Source organism: Marmota marmota, unplaced genomic scaffold (genome assembly GCF_001458135.2).
Source record: "Marmota marmota marmota unplaced genomic scaffold, marMar, whole genome shotgun sequence".
In the NCBI taxonomy this organism is placed as follows: Eukaryota; Metazoa; Chordata; class Mammalia; order Rodentia; family Sciuridae; genus Marmota; species Marmota marmota.
The window spans coordinates 5,812,287-5,839,581 of NW_026000021.1; the positions used below are offsets into that span (position 1 = coordinate 5,812,287).

The 27,295-nt window shown below is 37.1% G+C and overlaps 1 protein-coding gene across 1 annotated transcript in view; it reads left to right on the top strand.

Annotated features, from left to right (window-relative positions):
- The first annotated feature begins 20,492 nt into the window (after positions 1-20,492).
- Positions 20,493-27,295, top strand: part of Slc35f5 (solute carrier family 35 member F5) — a 35,264-nt gene continuing 28,461 nt past the window's right edge. The window contains exons 1-3 of the mRNA XM_015501726.2: positions 20,493-20,903; positions 21,683-21,773; positions 21,953-22,094. Coding sequence (XP_015357212.1) covers positions 20,864-20,903; positions 21,683-21,773; positions 21,953-22,094 — 273 coding nt within the window. The 5' untranslated portion in view covers positions 20,493-20,863. The remainder of the gene's footprint in view (positions 20,904-21,682; positions 21,774-21,952; positions 22,095-27,295) is intronic.

Genomic DNA, 27,295 nt, shown 5'->3' on the forward strand with positions numbered 1-27,295 from the left:
CCCAGTCACTGTACTGTAGTAATAAATGTTTTCATCAAATGCTATTTGACAAGTATTGTGTGGATTTGTGAGCCTCAATAAGGGAAAGTACCAACTTGGTAGTTAGAACATTTGGTAATATTGTTAGTAATGTAAATGTTAGTAGACTAGTCTCCCCATCCATCTATCTACCTATCTCTCTATATCTATATTGCATAAACAGAGCAACAAGAGTCAGGTTATTTAGAACTGCAGATTGTTCAATAATAAGTGATAGCTGGGTGTGGTGACATGTGCCTGTAATCCCAGCTACTCAGGAGTTTGAGGCAGGAGGATCACAAGTTTGAGCCTGTCTCAAAATTAAACATTTTAAAAGTGCTGTGTGTATAACTCAGTGTTAGTATGCTTGCCTAGTGTGTGCAAGGACCTGGGTTCTATTTTAGTACAAAAAATTAAAAATAGACAAAGTGAATATTAATGTAAGTGGTTAAATGCTATATACATCTTGAAAATTCAGATGTCTTGCAATTATGGCTTTTATTTATTCATTTGAGTTGTGCATGAATTAGAAACTTTGTTAGTGGCAGGTCTAACAAAAAGGAAAAAATTCAGTCAATGGTATTGTGCCTTTAGGGAAAATGTTACTAAAGCATGATAATTTTTAACTGAAAATTAACTATTTCCCTGGAAAGATTTGGCTAATAAAATTCTTTAAAACCTTTTGCACCACACTACCAAGTACCCAATTGAGGTCTGTACTATATAATCTTTAGTAAACAGTTAATAGCCACTGAAGTAACTGACGGTATTTGAAATATAAGTTGTTTGTAAATTCAAACTCTCTCTATATATATAAAATATATCATATAATGAATATATATTAGTTGTATTTTATACATACATACATACATATTAAAATCACAAATAATCTCAGCTCATCATTTTATATATATATATATATATATATATATATATATANATATACTGGTAATCTGAGGAAATGAAACTTTCTCCTTCAAACTCCAAATGTCTGAGAACCTATCCATAGTAGTAACTTGTTTAGGTTCTCTCTATGTTCAATATCAGTAAACATATATTACATACCATATACATAGTACCAGAAGTATTTCACTGACCTTGTCTTTCACATTACATAGCTTTTGGATAAAAGACAATTTAACATTTTTTTTTTTTGTAGCTTACTTTTAAAGGAAAATGTCAAGCATAATGAAAATAGAATAATGTGATGAACCCCCAGGTACCTATCATTTGGCCTCAGCTGTGATAAATTATTGACTAATCCTGTTTCATATTTTTGTCTACTCTCTCTCTATTCCTTTACTACACCAAATAAATCCCAGATAACATAGCTTTCTATTAACTAAGGCTTTTGGGTACATACCTCTAGAAGGTATCTACTTTTGAAAAACATCACCACTGTGGTGAATTGTAGATGGCATCCCACTGACACACTCCTGTCGCTGGGAAGTGAAGTCTAATTCCCTTCACCTTGAATCTCAGCTCACCATAGAAAATTGCTTGATTAGTACAATGTGACAGAGTTGTATCATCCTGGCTCTTCAAAGTTAGGTCTTAAGAGACTCTAAGACCTTCCCCTGGGCCTCTAAGACACATTCTCCGAGAATTCTGAGTTGCCATATAAAAATTCTGACAGCCCAGAAAGTGCCACATTGAACAGGTAACTATGAGTGCTCTGGGCTAAAGTCTCGATCGAACCCAGTCATTCATTCTTCCTCTTCAAGGCACCAGACACGTAAGGCTATCCTTGGCCTTCTAGATCTGCCCATCTGCTATGTGAATACCACCAAATGATTTTAGTTGGTGCCCCACAAAGCAATGAATTGCTCATATGGACCCTCCTCAAAGTCCTGGTCCACAAAATTGTGAGATTTAATGAAATGGCTACTGTTTTATGACACTAAATTTGGGGACTTTTATTATGTTTCAGTATACAAAGAGTAACAACCACAAAACTATTATCACTACTAAAATGATTATCAATAACTCCCTAAAATATTTAATATCCAGTGTTAAAATCACAAATAATCTTTCTTATCGATTTTTAAAATATTTTGTTTTAATTGGGATCTAAATAAAGTCCATACATGGTAATTGATTTTTATTATTCTTGTCAGTTTTAATTTATTGATTTCCTCTTCTCCTCACCCTTCTTCAAATTGTTTAAGAAAGTAGACTAGTTTTAAGAAACTGTACTTAGTTTTCCATAATCTAGATTTTAGTATTGTTTCATATATTCTCACTTCTCTTTCATATATTCCCACCTCTCTTTCCTGTAAATTGGTAATTAGATCTAGAGCCTTGATTTGTTTCAACTTGGATTTTTGGCAAGATTGTTTCATAGGTGGTAATCATATCAAGTTGTCTCTTGTTCTGTGTTAACAGCCATTGATAATTATTGCCTAAATCCAACAACTACTTTAGGGTTGCAAAATGGAGATTGTGTCAGTTAGCTGTTGCAATGTAAGAAAGGATCAAAGAACCTTAGCAGCATACCAAAGTAAACATTTTTTTCATTTACCATCTCTCTAGCTTCATCTTGGCCAAAGCAATTGTACAGCCAAATACAAAGTCAAGAGGTGGTAAGGTAATCCTGCCTCCAGGGGGAGCGGAGCAATCAGCCTTGACCCAAAATCCTACCTGTGATCTTTCAGACCTGAGCACAGGCCATGGCAAAGCTTTAACTGACAGGCCTCATTGGAAAGCTGCCAGTGTGTTGCAATTTCTGAAGGAAGTTATAGTAAAGGACTCGAACCTCTCCAGGCCAGCCATGTTCTTTATGTATGTCTACATTCCTAACCCAGGGGCCTCCATTCAGAGCTCTCTTTACTCAGCTAAGGTAATTCCCAGGTGCAGCCCCCAAGACTCTCTTCTTGGTGGCTTTGGCTGAGGCATTTTTACACAATTTGATTCCATACTTTTACCTGTTTCTCCCACCCTTCTCCCAGTACCTGGGGTCATTAAAAAAAAAAAAAGGCAGGAGCCTTTTGCCTTTTGTTTCAAGGATCCTCAGCAACATGATAATTTTCAGTCTGCATTGCATTCATCCACCCATAATCCAGTGTTCTTTCATAGGAAAATTGGAATACCAAGGAGCTATTCTCTTTTACCTCTTGTGGGTATTGTCACAGTGAGTTTCAGTTTGCTTGTTAACCTAATTAACTACCTCAACACTAGTGGCTCAAAAGGATGATATTGCAATGTTTCACAGAAAGAAAAATTATACCAGAAGAGGTGAAGAACTGGGTCAGTAACAAAGTCTATCAGAGTGAAAAACCATGATTGGTCTTCCTCTGTTAATTAGCTAGAATACTTCTATAAAAAGAAGCTAACCAGTTGTTTTTTCTTTTAAAAAAAAAACAGTTAGCTGAAACTTAGAATTTTAGAAAATTCACAAATTACTTTTAAAGAGTTAAAAAATAATTTATGGACTTCATATATATTTGATATATTTAAGTCCATTGTAATTACTATTCTGATTATTGCTTAAATATTTACTATTCTGATTATTGACCCATCTATTGATAGTGTGAGTTCGTGAAATTGCTCCTGAATTATTTTGATATGACCAGTCATCTTGGAAGTCTTGCTTGTTTCTGGGAGGAAGGGTAGGATGTTTTAGGCTTGAGATTGAGCATTCAGCACTTAATTTTATGTTATAGAAAAATCCAACAGTAGAGGAACAATTTATTTTTTAATATACCTAGAGAGAGTTTACTTTCAGTTGTTGAAAGATTTATGTTTTTACCAGGAAAAATGTGCTCTAAAAAATTCTAATAACTAGTGGACACAATTGTGCACACCTATAATCCCAGGTGAAGTAGGAAGAGTGTACGTTTGAAGCCAACCTCAGCAATTTAGTGTGACCCTGTCTCAAAATAAAATTTTAAGAGAGTTGGGGATGTAGCTCAGTAGTAGAGTGCCTGAGTTCAGTCCTAAGTACTATGGGGGAAAAAAATCAACTAATTTAGTATGGTGGTATAATTGTTTTCTTTCTTTTCTTTCCCTCCATCCCTCCCTGCTCCCCCCACCCCCCTCGCCCGCCTTTCTTTCTTTCTCTTTCCTGTACTGGGGATAGAACTTAGGGCCTCTTGGATACTAAGCAAGTGCTCTATCTCTGAGCAACATTTCCAGCACCGTCCCAGACCCCCTGGCTCTTTTTTAAACAAGAGTTTTACTAAGTTGCTGGGGGGCCTCAAACTTGTGATCCTCCTGGCTCAGCCTCCCTAGTAACTGGGATTCCAGGTGTGTACCACTGTGGCCATCTAATGTTTTCATGTATTTAAGAAGGAAACCCAAGCCATATTTGATGAGGGCTGTCTTCAGAGACAGAAGATCACTGTCACATTTCATGTCGGCCTTTGTTCCTCTCTACTCTTGAAACAGGGATGTTCTGAGTGAAATCTTGCTCAATACTAAGGTCTAGACTTCATCTTTGGCTTTTTCAAGACCTTTGTGATAATAGCTACATCTGTCCTGTATTCAAGAGTACTTAATTCATTACTAAACTCAATTCAATAAGTACTAGTTGAATTTTAGCATTGAAAAAAAGCAACTAGTTAGACTTCATATGAAATATAGAAGAAACAAATGAGAAAAATAAAACGTACTACTTTGAAGAGATAAATAAATTCAGAAGCAATTCAATTATGTCACAGAATAATATGTGTTCAAACAAGTAGTAAGTGATACTATTTAGTACTTAAATTGCTGTAGGATTTCAGAGGAGAAAAAGAGAGAGAAATGAATTAGCTTAGATAGCGTGGTCAGAGGTAGATTTAGGGAGGAGCTATGTCTTGATCCAAATGCTGAAGAATGGGTTTCATCTCCGTGAGAACAAGAAACACATAAACATCCATAAAGGAGGTGGTAAAATGATATGGAGTCTAGTAGGAAAGCTAGACACCTTGGAATAGATGCCATCCACTTCTGGTTGGGAAGTTGGGCAGATACCTGTGGAACACATGGGCTGGAATCAGTTTCTTGGCAAGTTTAAATATTAATCTGAAGAGATTAGATTTCAGGACAGCATCTGTGCCCTTCATCTCAGCTGCCAAGGTCTTAACCAGTAGCTAGCGTATTTATTTCTAGAAAAAATCCAGAAGTATAATTAAAGTTGGAAAAGAACTATTCGAGTTTGGTGTGATAAATGCAAGATATGCAGAATAGGAATTTAAATGAATGGCAAGAAAAAGGAAGTAGCAAATTCATAGAGGAGACTCGTTTGTTCATTGAACAAATATTTATTTAGTGCCTCTATGTGTAAGGCACGTGGTAAGCACTGAGGATAGAGAACAACACTCTTCCTTAAAAACCTGTTAGTGGTCTGAATAATTGAAGAAGAATCAATACCTTGAAGTAGATGGTTTAATAATTTAGTCCTTAAGAGTAGAATTTCAGCCAGGCGTGATGGCACATGCCTGTAATCCCAGTAGCTAGGGAGGCTGAGACAGGAGGATGGGGAGTCCAAAGCCAGCCTCAGCAACATCAAGGCACTGAGCAACTCAGTGAAACCCTGTCTCTAAATAAAATACAAAATAGGGCTGAGGATGTGGTTCAGTGGTTGAGTGCCCCTGAGCTCAATCCCCAATACCTCCCCCCAGCAAAAAAAAAAAAAAAAAAAAAAAATGTAGAGTTTCAGATGAGGCCATAGTTCAGGAGAAAAGGAGAAGATATTTTTTGTCACAGTTGGTTTTCCTATCATCATAGATAATTCTATGTGTACTAACATGTAAAGCCAAAGCCAAAAAGTGAATGGATCCCCTTCAAAATCTGTCTCCCTCTCTCCTATCTCTCTGTCTCTGTCTCTACTCTCCTCATATTTATGGTCTTTAAAAGACTGTAGAAGGACAAGAAAGAAGTGACAGCCAAAATTCTGGAAAGTTGAGAATGTTAGCACCAACATATTAATTGTAGGCTAGCTTTGTGGAGCAGGGGTCTTCTTAAGATATATTGTCAGATAGCATGTGTCACACATTTGATTCGTCTTTAAATGTGATTCAGGTTCCACAAACACACAACACACAACAAAGGTATGTGATGGGAAGGTAAGGGCAATGATTTTAGATTGAGTAGCTTGGGGAAAACCTCTCTGAGGAAATAATGTTGACATGCATCAGAAATAGTGTAGGGAAAAGAATGGCAAATGCAAAGGACCTATGACAGGAAAGGCTAGAATGATGGAGCAAAAGCAAGAAGGTAGTGTGGCTGAAATGAAAAGTCAGTAGTGTGATACCTCCAGCTTTGTTGGTTTCACTCAAGTTTGCTTTGGCTACCTGGGGTCTTCTGTAGTTTCATACAAATTTTAAAATTGTTTTTTAAATTTCTGTGAAAAATGACCTTGGCATTTTGACAGGTATTTCATTGAATCTGTATATTGTTTTAGTTATTGTGGATGTTTTAACAATATTAATTCTTCCATTCCATGAACATGGGATGTCTTTCCATTTATTTGTGTTTTTCTCATTTTTTTTTTTTATAGATGTTTCATTGTTTTCAGTGTACAGGTCTTTTTCAGTGTCTATAGTATTTTTTTTTTTGTTGTTGTTGTTTTGGTTTTGGTACCAGGGATTGAACCTAGGGGCTCTTTACCACTGAGCCATATCCCTAGCATTTTTTAATATTTTATTTTGAGACAGGGTCTTGCTAAGTTGCTTAGGGCCTTGCTAAATTGCTGAGGCTGGCTTTGAACTTGCGGTCCTCCTGCCTCAGCCTCCTGAGCCACTGGAATTATAGGCATGCACCACCATGCCCAGCTATAGTATTCTTTAAAGCATTTTCCTTCAGACCCATTGCCTTGTTTTTACTTGTCATTTTGTGACATATTTCAAGCTCCTCATCTCTTCCTATCTCTGTGCCTTTATGAGCTTCTATGTTAAGATAGAAGTCTTATGTTAAGATACAGGTCTTTCATCCCTTATTTAAGTCACTAAGCATCAATTATTTAGCACATGTTATGTGGTTAACATTATATTAAGCTAGAGGAAGACAAAAAGAAGTAGATATGAAATTTCCTACTGTATCATCTCTTAAAAAACAATATTTCCATTTATGAAATTACTAGGTTATAGCTCCAGGGTAAACATAGACAAATGTGAAATCAGATGTAAATGCTCAAGGAATTGAGAGAGGGAAAGGATGGAAGGAAGGAAGGAAGAAAGGCAGGCAGACAGGCAGATACTGTAGGGTCACAATTAGCCTCTGGCTCTGTGTTGAGCATAGAGTTACTCTTCTTTACTAGAACTTTTGGTGTAACCTGGTCACCAAAAGTTTTTAAAATTCCCCATATAATTCTATGGTGGCCCTTAGATTGAGAATCATTGTACTAAAACCTGAGAAACATTACTGTAAGCAAAACCAGATGCTCATTTTTTTTTTTTTCATTTTTCTGACATTGGCTAACCTGTTTCGGTTTGTAATTTTGATATGTTTATATTAACCTCAAGCATTTAACTTTAAATGAGAATTCCTAGTAAGTGAATTCCTCCAGAGAGGATTTAGTTTATTGTTCAGTAAATCTGTGAATACTGTAATTCCAGTCATGGACCAAGGTATCTCAGCCTTGGCCCTATTGATAGTGGATAATGCTTTGTTGTGGGAACTGTCTTATGTATTGTAGGATGTTTGCATCCTCCACTCCTCACTACTGCTAGATGTTAGTAGCACCTTCCTTTCTTGTTATGGCAATCAAATGTCTCCAGATATAGCTAAATGTCCTCTGAGAACTACCACATTAGTCTGAGCTCCTTGGAGACAAAGGTGATTTCTGATTTACTTATTGTATGTCACGCACTGTATCTGGCACACAGTAGGTACTTGATAAAGAACTAATGAATCAAAACATGAAATTTCTAACTTGCTTACTATGCCTACTGTATTTTCAGTGATTTGTATCCACTAGAAATTGTCCCAGGGATTGAATGAAGATGGGTTGGATTGGCCCATGTAATATTTATAATGAAACTGCATTTCAGTTAAAGTTCAAAGACCCAGTTGACCAATTATAAAGCATAGATATATCAGTATGCCATGCAACTAGCTTTAGAGAGTTTATTCTTTCCATTTAAGGAAAAAGATAATTGACAGTTGTAAGTCTGGCAGGGAAGGTGGTGGGATGACAACAACTGATATCCTATAAGTGAAAACTCATGTGGATATTCAAAGGAGCTGGCCTTAGTGCCACTGGTGGAGTGATTGTCTTGCTCTGTGAAGAATGTTGAGGGTTCAGTCATACTAAACTATCAGAGACCCTGTCTGAGCTACAACTAATTCACAATATGAAAAATAATATTTTAATTGGTTTATTTTTGTCAGACAAGGGAGTTGTGAAACTTTTTTTCCTAAAATTACAAATTTTAGGAAAAAATTAAAAATTCTATCTTGACATGGTGTGGGATGTTATCATGGGATAGGCCCTTGTGGGAGTGGGGCAGGAGTAGCAAGGGACACATGGGAACTTTGGTCTTTCACTTGGGTTTTGTTATGATTTAAATTTGGTATCCTCCAAAAGCTCATGTGTGAGAAAATGAAAGAAGGTTTGGAGGAGAAATAATTGGGTTATAGCTTTAGCCTAATTAGTGAGTTAATCCCTGATGGGATTAACTGAAGTGGTAGGGTGTGGCTAGAGGAAGTGGAAATTGGGGCGTGGTTTGGGTATATATTTATACCTGGCAAGAGGAGTCTCTCTCTGCTTCTTGATCACCATGATGTGGGCTGCTTCCCTCTGCCACCCTCTCCCATGATAATGTTCAGCCTCACCTTGAGCCCTGAGGAATGGATCCAGTCTTCTATGGAATAAGTCCTCTGAAACTGTGAGCCCTCAAATAAACTTTTCCTCCTCAATAGTTGTTCTGGCCAGATCCTTTAGTCCCAACAGCGAGAAAGCTGACTAAAACATGTTTGATATGAACCTAAAACTGCTCTAAAAATAAAATATTTGAAAAAATATTATCTTAACATTTGCTAAATATTAATGCTAAGTTTGGTGGATTCTAAATGTAGTTTTCCAGTTTTTCTGTTTCATATGTCCTTCTCTTATAGTTAGTGACCTCAAAAATTATATTAATTCAGTGATAACAGCTGCTCCGAGAATATACTAATGAGGCAAATTTCTGGTAGGAGGAGAAGTTGAAGTTAAAGTCATTCTAAAATGCGGACTCTCTGAGAGATTTTCGTTGCCTGGTCTTCTGACCACTCACAGATTTCTAATTTTGAAAGTACTTATTTTATTTTATTATTATTATTTTAAATATACATGACAGTAGAGAGTATTTTGACATACTATACACAAATGGAGTATAACTTATTCTAATTAGGATCCCATTCTTGTGGTTCTACATGATACGGAGTTTCACTTCACTGGTGGTATATTCATATAGGAACATAGGAAAGATATGTCCAACTTATGCTGTCTGTCCTATTCCCATCCTTCTCCCATCCCTTCATTCCCCTTTTTCTAGTCTAGTGAACTTCTGTTCTTCCCTCCCTCCCTTATTTTGTGTTAGCATCTTCATATTAGAGAGAAGATTTGACCTTTGGTTTTGGGGATTGGCTTATTTCACTTAGCATGATAGGATCCAGAGCCATCCATTTATCAGCAAAAGTCATGAAATCATTCCTTTTTATGGCAGAGTAATATTCCATTGTGTATATATGCCACATTTTCTTTATCCATTCATCTGTTGAAGGGCACCTAGTTTGGTTCCATAGCTTAGCTGTTATGAACTGAGCTGCTATAAACATTGATGTGGCTACTTCACTATATTATACTGGTTTTAAGTCTTTTGGGCATATGCTGAGGAGGGGGATAACATTTGGGTCAAATGGTGTTTCCATTCCAAGTTTTCTGAGCAATCTCCATACTGCTTTCCAGAGTTGTTGCACCAATTTGCAGTCCCACTAGCAATGTATGAGTGTACCTTTCCCCCTACATCCTTGTCAATACTTATTGTTGCTTGCATTCTTGATAATTGTCATTTGGACTGGAGCAAGATGGAACATTTTTTTTTTAATGTATTTGTTGACCATTCTTATTTCTCCTTCTGTGAAATGCCTGTTCAGTTCTTTGCCCATTTATTGATGGGGTTATTTTTTTTGTGTATGTGTGTTAATTTTTTTGAGTTATATATATATATATCCTAGAGATTAATGCTCTATCTGAGGTGCAGTTCTCACTGATTTTCTCCCATTCTGTAGGCTCTCTCTTCATGCTCTTGATTGTTTCCTTTGCTGTGAAGAAGACTTTTAGTTAGATACCATTGATTCTTGATTTTTATTTCTTGTGCTTTGGAAGTTGGTGCCTAAGCTGACATAATGGAAAGTTGGGCCTACAATTTCTTCTAGTAGTCACAGGGTCTTTTGTCTAATGCTTAGGTCCTTGATCCACTTTAAGTTGAGTTTTGTGCAGGGTGAGGGATAGAGGTTCAATTTCATTCTGCTATATATGGATTTGCAGTTTTCCCAGCACCATTTGTTGAAGAGGCTATCTTTGCTCCAATGTATGTTTATGGCACCTTTGTCTAGAATGAGAGAACTGTATTTATGTGGGTTTGTCTCTGTGCCTTTTATTCTGTACCATTGGTCTTCATGTCTGTTTTGGTGCCAATACCATGCTGGTTTTGTTATTATAGCTCTGTAGTATAATTTTATATCTTAATTGAATTCAAATACCTTGAAAGAACAATAAAGAGCACTTTAGATGGAAAAGCAATACTTAGGTCTTTTAGATTTTGCAACATTTACTTTTTAAAATATAGCTTGGGCTGGAGTTGTGGCTCAGTGGTAGGGTGCCTGCCTAGCATGCGTGAAACACTGGGTTTGATTCTCAGCACCACATATAAGCAATTAAATAAATAAAGGTCCATCAATAACTAATAAAAAACTTATAGCTTATCCATATAATAATATCCACATATATAATAGCTAACTGTTTTAAAAAGAAAAAGGAAAAGGAAACCCAGCGGTATAAAGGTATTCCTTAGGGGGCAAGTTGAAGATATTTTCAACTCTCCTACATTTTACAAGTCAAGGCAGTTTTTTGGTTGGCATATCCCATCATTATTTAGTTCTCAACTAATTTAATTTTGAGTGTGCAGCAGCCACTCTTATTCTATTATTCTCCTGCCTCCATCCTTGTATAGTTGACCACCTATTTTCTCTGTAATATTCTGTAATGGGTATTAAAGTGACACATACAGTAGAATTTGATGACACTGTTCTATACTTATTTTTTTGTTCCTATGTTTCTAGATCCTCAACAAGTTTTACTTACTCAATAAATATGTTCACATTACTGGTACTCTTTAAAGCAGTACAGATATGCAGATTGTCTGAGATGATAATTTAATAGTCTCCATGTTAATTCCACATTCTGTTCATTAGTTAATACCATTTTTAAAATCTATCTCAATCTGTCCACTTCTATAACTTCCTCTCAAGTCTAAGACACTGTGAATGAACTTGATTATTACCATGTCTTTTGATGAGTTTCAGGGGCAAAACCAGTTCCTTGAACTTTCCTGAAGGAACGTTCTCTCAACATTTTCAGATTTCTATGGTACTCTGACCACAGAAGCAAGCCCCCTTCAGCAAAATCACTTCCTAGGAAGCATTCTCACATGGTTTGGGTGAGGAAGAGAGGTGAGATGGTTTTTTTCTTGTACTTGTCAACACTCTTGAGAGTAAAACAGGCAAATAAGTGGTCAGAAGTCTACATGGAGAACTGCAAGGTCAAGAAGTCTACCTTTTTCCTTAGAGTTCCTAGGATTATTTTGTTCAGTCTTTTATGAAGGTACTAATTTTACCAAAGGGGAGAGGGGCTTTTCCATAGCTCCAAACCATAAATCTGCCTCTACCTGACAATTGGTTTTCACAAGTCCACTGGGGCCTGGACAAATAGAATTTCTGTGACATGCACTACAAAGCAAGAACAGCTAATAGTAAGGGCAAAATTTAGGTGCCCTCCATCAGCCTGGATTTGATCAAGCTTTCAAGTAGGTACACATTCATAGTAGTAGTTATACCTTACTTTCACTGGTTATACTCCAACTGGCATGCACACATGATATTGGATCTTGTCCCTCAAAAAATTTCCTATCCTTCTTTAATTATTTCTGGAGTCCCTAGATACTCCTCAACTGTACTCACATACAAGCTTTCTCTCTTTTTAACAATTATTTCATTAACTTTTGTTCTTAAGTTTAAAATCACAAAACGTAAAATTAACCATTACATGATGGGCACTTTGGTGACATTTAATACATTCATAATGTTGTGAAACTACCACTTCCATCTAATTCCAAAACATTTTAGTCACTTCCAAAAGGAAACCTCATCCCCACTAAGCAGTTGCCACCTCATCCCCTGCCCATGCTCCCTTTCTGCATTAACTGGAAGTCAATGACATCACTGAACATGGATGTTTATATGTTGTTTATATGGATTTATCTATCCTGGATATTTTATGTAAATAGAATTATAGAATATGTGACTTTTTTATGTCTGGCTTCAACTTAGCCTAATGTTTTTGAGATACACCCACATTGTAGTATATATCAGTACTTCATTTCTTTGTGTAATATTCTTGAATAATATTTCATTATATATACGTACCTCAATTTGTTGATTCGTTCATCGATTAGTGGACATTTGGGTTGCTTTCCTCCTCAATTTCTTACAGGATTTTCAAAGGAAGTACTCCTTTCTTTGTTACTAGTCTTCAGTATGAATCATTTTCCAACAAATCTCAATCTTCATGTACTATCAGGTATCAGTTTGCCAACCATTCCCAGATAATTCTGAATGCCTTTTAGACTCAAGCTAGAATTCCATCCCTGTCGAGATGACAAAGTTCACAAGAAAGTCTAACAGATTCGCAAAGTGGCACATCTTGATTTGAGATAACTGAACTATGGCTAATGCATGTGTATTTGTTTATGTATGCATACTGTTTGTGGTGAAAATATGTCCATAAATTTGACATATTTCTCTACAAAAGGTGGAGCCTAATCTCCCTCCTGTTGTATGTGGACTAAGTGACTTACTTCTTACAAATTTAATATGGAGAAAGTGATGGTGTGACTTCTGAGGCTAGATCATAAGGACACTGTGGTTTCCTCTGGGGAAAGTGATGGTGTGACTTCTGAGGCTAGGTTATAAGGACACTGTGGCTTCTTCTCGGCTCTCCTCCTATAATTTTTGTCCTGGGAGAAGGAAGGCAGAAAGCTGCCATGTCATGAGGATACTCAAGAAGTCTGTGGAGGCCCTGATGGTGTAGCTCAGTGGTAGAACCCATCTTAGCATATGGTTGATCTGAGCTTTTATCACTAGCACCAAAAACAAAACACAAAGAACAAAAACGTCCTGTAGAAAGGCCTACATGGAGAGCTGGTAAGGCCCTGAGGCCTCTTGCCAACAATCAGCAAGGAACTAGTCCTTCCGCTGATAGCCATGTGAGCATTCTCTTTGAATTGGATCCTAAAACATCAGTCAAGTCTTCAGATGACAGCAGCCCCAGTATTCTTTGACTGCAACCTCATAAAGAGACCTTGAGCAAGAACCACTACACTAAGCCCAAAATTCCTGACCCACATAAATTATGAAATAGTATTTTTTAAGCCATTGTTTCAGAGCCCAATCTCTCTGCTATTGTATGTGGGCTAGACTTGGTGACTTACTTTTAATAAATACAATATAGGGAAAGTAATGGTGTGATTTCAGAGGCTAGGTCAAAAGAGACACTGTGATTTCCTTTTTGCTCTCCCTCTTATACTTCTTATTCTGGGAGAAGCCAGTAAGCTGCCATGTCATGACAATACTCAAGAAGACTGTGGAGAGGCTGGGGGTGTACCTCAGCAAACACATTCTCAGGATACACTTCAGAGAAAATTCCTCACAGAAATATAGAATCAGGGTGTTTTTTTTTTTTTTTGTTTGTTTGTTTTTTGTTTTGCAGTGCTTGAGTGCTATACCACTGAGCTACATTCCAAGCCCTTTTAACTCATGTATTTGAGACAGGGTCTCATTAAGTTGCTGCAATCCTTCTGCCTCAGCCTGCCAAGTCTGGATTATAGGTATGCACCACCATACCTGGTTTACTATATGTTCTTGAATGAACGGGACTTTGTAGGACACAAGCAGAAAATCATGTTTTTGTTTCCCAACTTTCCCCCTAAACACTTACTTGCCCTATTTGTTCTTTATAGTCCTGAGATGAAAGAGTAGGCCTGTTGCTTTGCTTTACTGGGTACTTTAAATATCAGAAAGTCCAATTTAGTCTTATGGTCTTACAACACTTCTTCCATTAAACTTCACCTCTCTGCCAGTTTAGGTCTTTTTCAGGCCTGAAAACCTGCGGTTGAACTTAGCTCACTTTCTTTTTTTTTTTTTTAAACTGGGGATTGAACCCAGGGGTGATTTGCTACTGAGCCACATCCCCAGACATGTTTATGTTTTGAAACATACCTTCACTAAGTTTCTGAGGGTCTCACTAAACTGCTGAGGCTGACCATGAATTTGAGATTTTCCTACTTCAGCCTCCCAAGTTGCTTGGATAATAAACACATGTGGCTTCATTTCTTTATTCCTAGTCTTCTTCTATTTCCTTTCCCCAATTCACTAGGCTACGTTTGCTCTACTTCCATGTGTAGGAAACAAAGTAGAGGAAGGAAGCCACGTAAGAAGGAGAAAATACTGGTCTGATTGTGATCTGGCTTTCATGCCTTCTGGGAATGGTACAGTTATATGCCAGAATCTTCCTGTACTGACTCACAAACACTCATTGTTAAATTTATCAGGAATTTTACAAGGTGGTGGTTAAATCACTAAAAATTAAATTACATGTAAACTTATAATTAGATAAATATATTAAACATAAAGGTAGTAAGTACTTATTACCTCCCAGTTATTTAACTATTGTATACTTTACCATTATCTGTATTCTTGCGCTTACTTATATTTTTTATGTATGCATGATAGAAATACTCTATTATGGTGTACTACTGTACAACTTTTTTCCAACTCCATGTTCAGTGATGTCATATTGGTAATTTGGAGTAGGCCTTGGTGGGAGTTGGGAACCATGAAATCACACCACAGAAATCAGACATACTAAAAATTTGGGCTTTTTACCTGGAGATCTGGTTCTTAAAACCTTTACCAGAATACTGAATAACAACCTATGTTCTCATGAATGCTTCTGCTGAGAGATATGTTATATTCCAATGCAGACCTATTTCTGCTAGGAAATGTAGGTCTTGTTTCCCTGACCACTTACAAATTTTTCAAGTAGTTCTCTATTAGAAGTATTATATCTCTGTAGGCATCCCTTACTGAATAAAATCCATGTGAAGAAATCCAATATGGCTTCTTTCCATGGGATCTATTTCTGTCCTATAAGAAAGTCATCTTGATTTGTTCTGCTTGAAGTATACAGATCATTCCCATCAGTGTTCCCTTTCCTTATTTTGCTGTCAAAGCAGCAAGCTTCCTATAGGCTCCCAGATCCTGTCACACTCAGACTCAGCTATTAGATTTGTTTTTTGTTTATTCAGGCATGTCTATTGGTTGTAAGGATTTTAAACTATATTCAGAATTTTGAGGCTTTTCTCAATAAAAGGTGGAGCCTAATCTCTCTGCTATTGTATGTGGGCTAGACTTGGTGACTTACTTTTAATAAACACAATATGGGGAAAGTGATGGTGTGATTTCTGAGGCTAGGTCAAAAGAGACACTGTGATTTCCTTTTTGCTCTCCCTCTTATACTTCTTATTCTGGGAGAAGCCAGCAAGCTGCCATGTTATGACAATACTGAAGAAGACTGTGGAGGGACTGGGGATGTACCTCAGCAAACACATACTCAGCATACACTTCAGAGAATATAAGCCAATATCTTTGAATGTTCTTTTGAGGTGGCTATTCAGGTCACCAGATGACTGTTTTAAAAAAATCCTCTCTTCCATCTTTTCAAATCCCTTTATAGATTCCTAGTTTACATATACAGCCTGGACATGAATGTTGTCCTGATGATAACACTGGGTTGAAACACCCCCTTTATAAATCTCACCTGGATTTTATAACACCCCACCTTAGACCATGACTATCTTTGCCATCTATTGTTTTTTTCTTTGTTTTGGGGGTGGGGGAGGTCTGCTCAAATGAGGAGACAACAGGAATAGTCACATACAACAACTTGCTACATATATGGCTGGTTACTTTTGTTTAGATGTGCTTTTTTGAGAAGCAAATCTAGGCTGTACATTTGTCACATGGGGTTGGGAAGGGTTCCAGGGACTATCCAGCTCAGGCCAGGTTTTTCACTTAGCAACTAGAAGAAGATAAGAGCTCAGGTGTTGATTGATGCAAATGAGAAAAGAGAGACAAGGTTGTCCTGGGCAAGCATTATCAGATATCAGGAGCAGAGTACATGGGAGGTAAGTGAACAAGTTAGAAGCTGAGGAGGAATAGAACATGCTGGGAAATAGGTGTGGCTGTAAATGCGCTCCTTAGTACTATGTTCTTCTTTCTCACATGGGCCTCTCAGCTGAAGAGAACTTGGTCAGCTGTTTTAAGGCAAAAGGTAGACACGGGGCAATGCTATTTTAAATTGTTCAGGAGTCAATCATATGTGCCTTTTACTTTCTTACCCAATTTCTTACCACTATGCCTTCAATATTAAGATATAAAAGAACGTGATTCTCCAGTGACCATTTTCAAAACATCCACCAATTTGGTGTCCTGAATGATACAGAGTGCTAAGAGGATACTATGAAAGGCATTTAGATTCAGTATCTCCTAGCTTAGCAAATACTTGGCCTAATTACATGATCTGTTTTATCTATAACACAATTTGAGGGTAGGCCCCATGGGTACTCCTACAACACTACACTGGTAGACATTGGGCAGATAACTAATAATATCTGGTTTACTTTATTTCTCTTTAGCTGGGGGAATAGGTTAGTAGTAGAGCATTTGTCCAAAAGTGTTTCTCTTACCTAAAATCCCTCAGCTTTCTGACTGCAATATGAATTAGAAGTCTGAACTCTCTTGCTTAGTTTCCATTTCTCTAAAACTCACCTAACCTGTCTTATTTCTCATTACTTCACTACATACATAACTGTTCTCTGTCAAACCAGTTTTATAACCTATCTCTGGATACACCTTTTTCTCTTCGTCACGAATTTTTTTTTTTTTAACCAAGAAAAAAAAAATTTCCTCTCCTGTATTTAAATCAAGGTCAGATTCGACTTCTTTCTGAAATCTTTCTTGTCTATACCTACAGAAAGACATTATGTCCTCAGAACTCTGGTTCATGCACTCAAAACATGACAATGAGTCAACAGGGGAATCAATGCCTATTCTATGGAACTTTTATTTAAATATCTGCTGCTATCTTGCCCTTCCAACTTGCCCTCTAAATCTATAGAGTTTAATTGCATATTATAACACTAAACTTAACCTTAGATATCTCAGAACCTCCCAAGTTTATGATTTGTACCATAGCATATGATTTACTCCATAAAATGAAGTTTCAAGTTTAAAAGGAGTCTTTTACACATGTATTTTTTTAAAATTGTGAACCTCAATCTATTTAACCATGTCTTAGAAGCAAATCAAGTCAACAAATATTTATTAAACCAACTATGTTTCCAGCATTCGGGTAGGTGTTGCAGAGAATATGACATATGTTTTACTCTTGCAAGAGACCAAATATGCAAACAATGGATCAAGCACATATAAAAATAGAACTCTGACCTACGACCTGTGCACTAACCAGTTCATTTATAACCTATTATAAATGAACAGGACTTGGTACCTGAATCTTTTTCTTTAGTCCACTATAGTTTTTACATTGCTCTGCTTGCCTTTGAATTACTACCAAACACAAGTGATGGTGGCTGTCTGTATTGGCAAACTGCAGATCCAAGTCATCCTTTGGTATCCCTAGAATTGGTCTGAAGAACCCCTGGATTACAAATTTTAAGGATGCTCAAGACCCCATATATAAAATGGTGCAGTACTTGCATAAAACCTACATATGTCCTCCCATATATTTGAAATAACTGCTAGATTATTTATAATACCTAATACAAATTAAATGCTATGTAAATAGTTATGTTTATTCAGGGAATAATGACAAGAAAAAGTCTTTATGTGTTCAGTACAGATGTGACTTTTTTCTTGATACTTTCCATCTATGGTTCGTTGAATCCATGAACATGGAACCCACAAATACAGACTGATTGTACATATTCTTTGCTTATTCTCATTTGGATGTTCATTTATTTCCATACTTGGAATTCACATAATTATTATAGTTGGTTGCAACTATTAACTTAGAGACTCCAAAGATTCAGGATGTAGTCATTTGCAATTTTACAAGGGCTTGAATTTAAATCGTCGTCTTATTTAAGAGTGGTATACTAGTTAATGACTAACCTGTATACACACACATATTGATTTTTCTATTCATATTGTGGCACATGTACTTTACTAGGGAAGCTACATTCTCTAGACTGCATTTCAGGTTGTTGTTTTTAATGTGTCAGATTTATAATATGATGAATTTTAAGAGACAATAGGGATTTCAAAAGGACCTGAGGAATGATTAACTTTGAAGAGTAAAAAGAAAATTAATCAAAATAAAACATAAAGTCTATGAGAATAGTAAAACTGCTACCAATCTAAAAGAAATGGAGATTTGGGAAAGGAATTAGATACAATGAAAAGGGCAAGAGACAATAGGATGTTCAAGTTCAAAAAATATTGACTGCCAATTCTGTAAAAGACAGTTATAGATGCTGTGTATATACACACATATATGCATATGTACCTATACATATACATATGTATAGGTACATACACACATATACAGTGGAGAATAAAAGTCCTTACTCTTGTAGAACCCAGTTCAATACTAGCCTGGGAAACTAGCCAGACAGTAGAGTGCTTGTCTAGCATGTTCAAGAACCTGAATTGGATCCCCAGTTCTTGGGGGGCGAGGGGTGGGGAGAGTTGACTTTATCAGATCAGACAGCAATTTCAAGAACAAAATTTTAGGTAACTGAGGACTTAGCCTTTGTGAGAGAAATGAGAAAAATGTCATGTTGGTACCACAACACAGAAACCATACCAGAGCCTATTTTAATAGAATACTTCCATGGAACTTCCTTCACGGAACCCAAGGAAAAAACATTAATACAAGAATTAAAATAAGTTTTGAAACTACTTGAAATCAGTCTGCCTAGAAATATTTTATCCAATATACAAATATTGGTATCACTGACCTTTAGCAGATACTTTGGAAATACATGGCAATAATGGTAACTTACACACAAAATACTATTGCTTGCATTATTTGAAGTAAGAGGCCCATATTTATAGAAGGAGACACTGAGGCACAATAGAATGTTGATAATCTTCAAGATTACATAACAACCTGTGGTCATATTAAGAATTAGAACCCAGTTTTTAGGACTCTTAGATCCTGAGAGATATTCCTAACACTATTTTTTTTTTCAGACTATACATCATACATGTAAGCATAAAAAATTCTTATGCATATTATGAGCCTGATATCCTAAAGAATGTTAAGAAAAATAATCTAATTTTGGAATACTTTGATTAATGCCTGCAAACAAATTTTCCCAATAATTTCAAGTAGATGGTTATAGTTTTTCTACTCTGCAAAATAAATTTCTGAATGATTTATTAGAGGTGCTTCATGCTTATAATTAGAAACTGATTAAACCAACACAAAACTTCATTGATATTGTCACTAGAGCATGCATATTATACATACCAGAGTATGCTACATAGAGTATGTATATAATTTCATACACGAACAATAAAATTTATTTACTCTGCATTATCTGATTAAAATGTTAAAAATGCACTTGTAGTAGACAATTTCAGTTAAATTACAGAACCCTTAAGTCTCGTTTTTGTTTTCTAAATACAAATCAGGGTGCTGGCCAAGCCTCCTTTCTTACTGGATATTTAAGGTATTTAAAAAAATTTTAATAAGACTAACATTTGTGAAGTTCTTACTATGCATCATGAGGTTAATCCTTTACGTTTGTAAACACGTGTGATATTGTGCACGGTCCCGGAGCGCGCGCGCACACACACTCTCTCTTCTCTCTCGTTTTTAAGATAAGGGCCAGGATAATAAGGAGCTTGCCCAAGGGCACACCTTGAAACTCCAGGAGTTAGGATCTAGTTCACATACGAAAGGCTCCAAGAATCCAAAGTAACCCCAAGCCAACTTTGCTTGTCTTCTCCTGAAAGGATATTTTAAGTTTCCTGCCCTCTTAAGAAAAGGAGCTGCCAGGGTGGGCTTAAACCCTCAGTCATTTCCTAAGCCCTTCGCACTTCCCCAGCCACCGGCCCCGGCTCCCACCTTCTACCCTCCTATCTCCTCCCTTCACTGGCGCGCCTTCTTGCTGGGTTCCCTATTGCTGGCAGAACTCCACACCCCGCCGCCAAGTCACCGTGGAGACGCGCCCCGCCGTGGTCCGTCGTCGCGCCGACGTGACGTAACCTGTGCGCCGCCGCCATCGCCGGGGGCGGGGCCGCTGGGCTGGCCGCCGGGGGGCGGGGCCGGGGCCAGGCCAAGCTCCGGGCCTCCGCAGCCATCGCTGCGCAGCCTACGCTGTCCTTAGCTTTCCTCACTCCCCGCCCCGCTTGGGCCGAGTGGAGTTGAGTGCCTCAACGGCCTCGCCCTGAGGGGCACGGCTGCTTCAGAGGCTCTGCCTCCTGCGCGGCGCGATGTCTGGCGCCGAGTCGACCCTCTGAGTCTGAGGCCGCGGCCGTGGCGCTAGGCGGCGGCAGGGCCGGGCCGGGTCCGCTCATGGTGCCGCCAGGACGCCATCGCGGGGCAGGAAGGCCAGGTAAGCAGGCAGGGAAAGGCCCGAAGTCACCTGGGGCCAATGCCGGAACCAAGTGCTCTCGAACTGCCCCGCCTCCGGGCCGCAGTGGCAGCGGTCTCTGGGGACGCGGAGCGCCGGAGGCTGATGGGCGTCCGAGCAGGGTCTAGACTGGCAATAGGGGAAGCTGCTGGTGATCGTTGCCTCAGATTGACCACGCTCCCTGAGGAGGCGTCACCTGCTACCCACCAACTCCGAAAGAGGAGGATTCCTTTTAACAGCTGTTTCTCCACCCTCCTCGTAAATCGCTGTGGCGATCCGAAATAACTAGATGTAGTGACAGGGTAGGGGGGGACCATGGGGTTCCTTTTCCTTTACCATGGGCGCTGAGCGGAAAGGTTCCTGCAAGACCCACAGCAAATCACTTCCTCTTAAATAACCACATTTCGCTGGAGATCAGGGACAGAAGAAACACTTAGGTAAGGGTACGTGTCTACACACTGTCCCTGGGGTAGATTCCTCTGGAGGGAGAAGCCAGTGGGAGTTCTGTTATCTGCGAAACTCTCAGAAGCTATTTTTCAGTAGTTAACTATTCTTAAATATTTCTTTCCCACTATGTCATACACTAATCTGAGTATTAATTTGAACCGTAAAATGGATTACATGAAAGTCTAGAGAAAAGTATCGTTTGTATTTAACACATTTTTGGTATTTTTCTTTCCTTTTCTTTCAATTTGAAGGTGAGTAAAAAGGTGATGATTCTTGAGTTGTCAGTGTTTTCATAAGCAATTTGTGGTTTTTAGGTGCCCTGAGTTCTTCACCTCCTTTTAGACTGAGAGCTGCCAAGTTTTCAGGCTTTGCTTTTGAGAATCTAAGAGAGGCCATTAAAACCAGGTAAATTCTACACTTTTTGTATGCTGTATCACTTTCATACTGAACATTAGTTAACAAGTGTTAGATGTTTCTATTACGTTCCTTTTCTCATTTTTTTAATATGGTTTCTTTTGGAAGTCATTTTTTTTCTTCTTTTTTTGGAAGTCATTTCTAATTAGATGTATATTTTCAAAAAACAGATTGCAAATGGTGTGTGTATTTATCATGAACCGAATGAATTCCCAGAACAGTGGCTTTACTCAGCGAAGGCGAATGGCTCTTGGGATTGTTATTCTCCTGCTTGTTGATGTGATATGGGTTGCTTCCTCGGAACTTACTTCGGTATGTACCTTTTCTCTAGGAATGATGTTATAGTAAAAGTGTTAATGTTAAAAAAAAAAATAAGTATTTCTAGGCATTACTAGTTCATGCTTATTAAAACAGTTTTTTAAATATCAAATTATTATGTTTTCTTTAATACTGGATTAGTGTCATTTCAAGTTATAACTGAAATCCTGTTCTTTGTTGTCTTACACAGTTTTCTTGTGTATTGTAGGGAGGGTTACATAAAAGGAGAGAATATATATATACTTTAATATATGCAGGTGATTTTGTTGTTTTTTTTTTCCTTCCAAATTCAACTTCTTTCTCTATTAATATTATTTTGTAGTGACTAACTGTTCAGGATACAAAGCAATCTTTCAGCATTTAATAGAAAGTAAGACCACTTTTAGGCTGGGGTGTAACTCAGTGGTAGAGCACTTGCTTAGCATGTTTGGGGCCCTGGATTCAATTCCTAGCATCACAATTGCATGTGCGTGCATGCACGCTTGCGTGTGGGCACACACACACACACACACACACACACATAATTTTGGACAAATGAATAAAAGTGATCAGACTTTTCATGTACAGGTCACTTATGCGCATGCCTGGGTACATTTACATTAACATATTTGCTGATACAAACATTATATGAAGTAGTAGTATTCAATGATTACCTTCAGTTAAATTTTGTGTTTATTGATGGCCTGTTGTTGGTCGTAATGTATTGTGAGTTCACAGCTAGTTTTTCTTTTTACTTGTAAACATAATTCTGTCTGGTTAATAATCCCTATAAAAAAGACTGCAACTTTTTATTTTTAGAATAAACTCCATTTCAACTCACATCAAGTATAAAAGAGGAAATGAGTATTTATAAAATGAATTTAAATGTCAAAAAGGGCACATCTTCTCACATCATAACTAAAGGTGAATAGTTGACCCTGGCATTCTATCCTGTGAATAAATAATTTTTAGCCTTTCTGGAATCAGGCTTAGGAATACAGCAGGCCATTTGTTTTTCACTTTAAAACTTTTCTATAATCTTCTTTTAGATTAACATTCTGTAATTTTACCTCAAAGAAATCTAATGTTGACAGAGAATTAAACCTAGCTATTAAGTTTTATAGTTTCAAGTAAATTATTTTATTTAGGACAAAAGAGCACCAGTTTAGCAACTTGTATCTAAACAATGTTAGAAAACCCCAACCAACTTGTTTTGGTAGTAATTTCACAATGTATGCATGTATCAAAACACCATATTGTACACAGTAAATATAATTATTTTTTCATTCAACACCTCTAGCAATCAGGGAAATGAAAATCAAAACTACACTAAGATTTTAACTCACTCTAGTCAGAATGGCAATGATCAAGAATACACATAACAATAAATGTTGGTGAGGTTGAGGGGGGGGAAGTTACACTTGTACATTGTTGGTGGGACTGCAGCTAGCACAACTACTCTGGAAAGAAGCATGGAGATTCCTCAAAAAACTAGGGATGGAACCACCATATGACCCAGCTATCCTACTCCTTGCTATTTTCCCCAAAGATCTAAAATTGGCATATGATAGCCATACACCATATCAATGTTTATAGCAGCACAAGTCAAAATAGCTAAATTTTGGAATCAACCAGATGCCCGTCAGTAGATAAATGGATTAACAAATTGTGGCATATATATCAATGGAGTTCTACTTAGCCATAAAAAAGAATGAAATTATGGCATTTACCAATAAATGGATGGAAATGGAGAATATCATGTTAAGTGGAATTAGCTGAATTCAGAAACTCAAAGATCAAATGTTTTCTCTTATATGTGGAAGCTAGAGTAAAATAAAGGAGAGGGGGAGGGAAGGATAGGATAATATGAAGAACCAAATATAAATTAATAGTCAAATATAAATTAAAAGGCAAGTGAAAGAAAGCTAGTAGAGGAAGGAGAATGGGAGTGGGGAATGAGGATTGGAAGAAAAAGGGGTGGGAAAAGGGAGGATTATGAATTGAAATAGATTTATTTCCATTTATGTATGAGTTTGTCGGGATGAATCCAACTACTATATATAACTGGAAAGCTCTAATAAAAATGTACATATCATTACTTTTTGTCAATTGTACCTCAATAAAGCCAGAACACCCCCCCTTTTTTTTTTAAAAAAAAAAAGCAAACTGTTTTAATAAGATTTTATAAATTTCTTATCCAAGAGCACATGCAATATATCTTAATTCTTCAACCAGATAAGCTTATCATACTTTTCAGATAAATTGTATATTTCAAAAAGAAAAACAGTCTTTTCATTATGGAAAAGTTCTAACTCGCAAAGTAGATAGAGTGGTATAAAAAATTTCTGTGTATCATTTACCTTCCGAAATTTTTCTGAGCTTCTCAATCCTGCTCAAAACTTTTCCTTGAGTACTTTTTTTTGTTGTTCTTTGTGGTATGCAGGATGGAACCCAGGAGTGCTAAGCTATACCCATAACTTTTTATTCATTTGAGAGACGATCTTGCTAAGTTGCCCAGGCTGTCCTTGAATTTACAATCCTCCTGCCTCAGCCTCCCAATTCACTGGGATTACAGGAATGTCCCAGCATGCCTGGCTGCTTAGAGTATTTTAAAATGAATTTCAGCTGTATAACTTTTTTTCTGTTTCCCTCAAAAATAAAAGCAACTTTTATTTTTTTAAAAACATAATCATTTGGGGCTGGGTTTGTGGCTCATCGATAGAGTGTTTGCCTACCACATTCGAGGCCCTGGGTTCGATCCTCAGCACCACATATAAATAAATAAATAAATAAAGGAATTGTGTCCAATTACAACTAAAAAATAAATTAAAAAACCCTACAATCACTATACCATTAACATATCTAACAAAATTAACAATAATTCCTAAGAATCACCAGATATCTAGTTTATATTCAATTTATTTTCAGCTGTGACAAGGATTTTTTTTTTTTAGGTGTTTAGAATCTAAACAAAGACCACATGTTGCTTTTGTTCTATCATTTAAGTCACTTATTTCTCAAGTGTATCTTCTCTTTTTAATTTTTTTTCTTATGCCATTGGTTTGTTGGAGAAGCTGGATCAATTTTCCTATAAAATATACATCTTGATTTTGTTGATTGCCTCCTTGTGGAGGTAATTACATTTTTTCTTGTTTCCCTTTTATGACACTAAGATGGTAGTTTGTTGTAAGGTCTTGATTTAGGTTGAGTTTTCAGGAAAGAACTGGATACTTCTTAAAACATCACAAACAAAGGCCCATAAATACTGAGTTAGGCACATAATGACTGTAGGTCTCATATTGGGTTATTTAGATTTATGTGCTATAAAATTCTTCATTAAAATTTAGGTAATGATTGAATAAACATATGACTATTGCCCTGATAAGAGTATTTTATTGGGTTGCAAAATAATGATCTTTCTAAGGACCATTTCTTCTGTATTTATTAGTTGGAATTCTTTAAGTAGAATTTTCCCAAAACTACTAATTATCCTTAAGCATGGTTTATACACAAAGATTGGGTAAATCTTGATTTTTTTCTGCCTTTGTTTATTTTAGAGTAGAATTACCTTAATGACTTCTGGTAGTAACAATTGAGAATTTTTTGGCATCATTACAAGCTCATGGATTTTTATGTATTTTATATATTTGACATGTATTTCAAAGTATTTTAGTTAAATGTCTTTTAAAGCTAAATTGTCCTATTGACAAGCGGGAACCCTTTTGGGTTGGCTCTGAGATTCTTTTACTATGACCCAGGAATGGTCCTATTTGCTTTTATTATTATTATTATTATTATTTATTTATTTTTTATTCTAATTTGTATATATGATAGCAGAATAAATTACGATTCATATTATACACACAGAGCACAATTTTTCATATCTCTGGTTGTACTCAAATTAGAGTCACACCATTTGTGTCTTCGTACATGTACTTAGGGTAATAACGTCCATCTCATTCCACCGTTTTTTATACCCCCATGCCTCTACCCTTCCCCTTTTTCCCCTTTGCTCTATCTAGAGCTCGTCTAATCCTCCTATGCTGACCACCAATCCCATTATCAATCATCATCAGAGAAAACATATGGCATTTGGCTTTTTGGGATGGCTAACTTCACTTAGGATTATATTCTCCAACTACATCCATTTACCTGCAATGCCATGATTTTATTCTCTTAATGCTGAATAGTATTCCATTGTGTATGTATACCACATTTTCTTTATCCATTCATCAACTGAAGGGAAGCAGGGTTGGTTCCACAGTTTAGCTATTGTGAATTGTGCTGCCATAAACATTGATGTGGCTGTGTCCCTGTAGTATGCTGTTTTTAAGTCCTTTGGGTATAGACTGAGGAGTGGGATAGCTGGGTCAAACAGAGGTTCCATTACCAATTTTCCAAGGAATCTCCATACTGCTGCACCAATTTGCAGTCCCACCAGCAATGTATGAGTGTGCCTTTCCCCCCACATCCTCACCAACACTTAACCTGTTTGCTTTTTGACACAAGATGCTTCAGATTCATTTCCTACCTCATACCTGAATTTGGTCATTGCCTATAGGAATAGTGCAAAATGGCCTAGAGTTTCTTGTTCCTCCTGGTTTGTCATCTTTTTCTATGCCTTTTCAGTGCATATAACTAGGATTATTTTTCCCCTAGAAGACAAAATGGTAAGTTTATACTGATACTTCTAATTCAAAGGAAGATTATAGGTTTTTGTAGGCACTAAACTTCATATACTTTTCTTCATATACTCTTCTTTGTTGATGATTTCGTGTTGTTTCCTCTGGGCTGACTCTTCTTCAGTCCTTCATGCACAGCTCAGGAAGAGTCTCTCAAAAAACTTCTATAACCTTCCTATTCTTTTTCTTTTTGGTGCTTTCATGGCATCCTGAACTTCTATCATTGTACTTTGCACATTATACTGCATTTTCTTTGTATATACGTTTTAGCCCGAGACCCGCGCCAGCTTCATGAATGAAGGTTTGAGATGTGAGAAACCGCTAGGGAGTTTTGAATTAAAGAGACAAAACTCTAAGGGAGTTTTGAATTAAAGAGACAAAACTCTAATTACCTTTAAACCAGCTCTAGGATGGCTCCTCCTAGCTCCAGCCTCCAGTGGACTTTCATTGGGGAACAAAAAATTCTGGGGAAAATCCCATCCAATGAAGATTAAGGGGGGCAGGGACGATGATTGGGTCTTCAGGGTAGTGGCC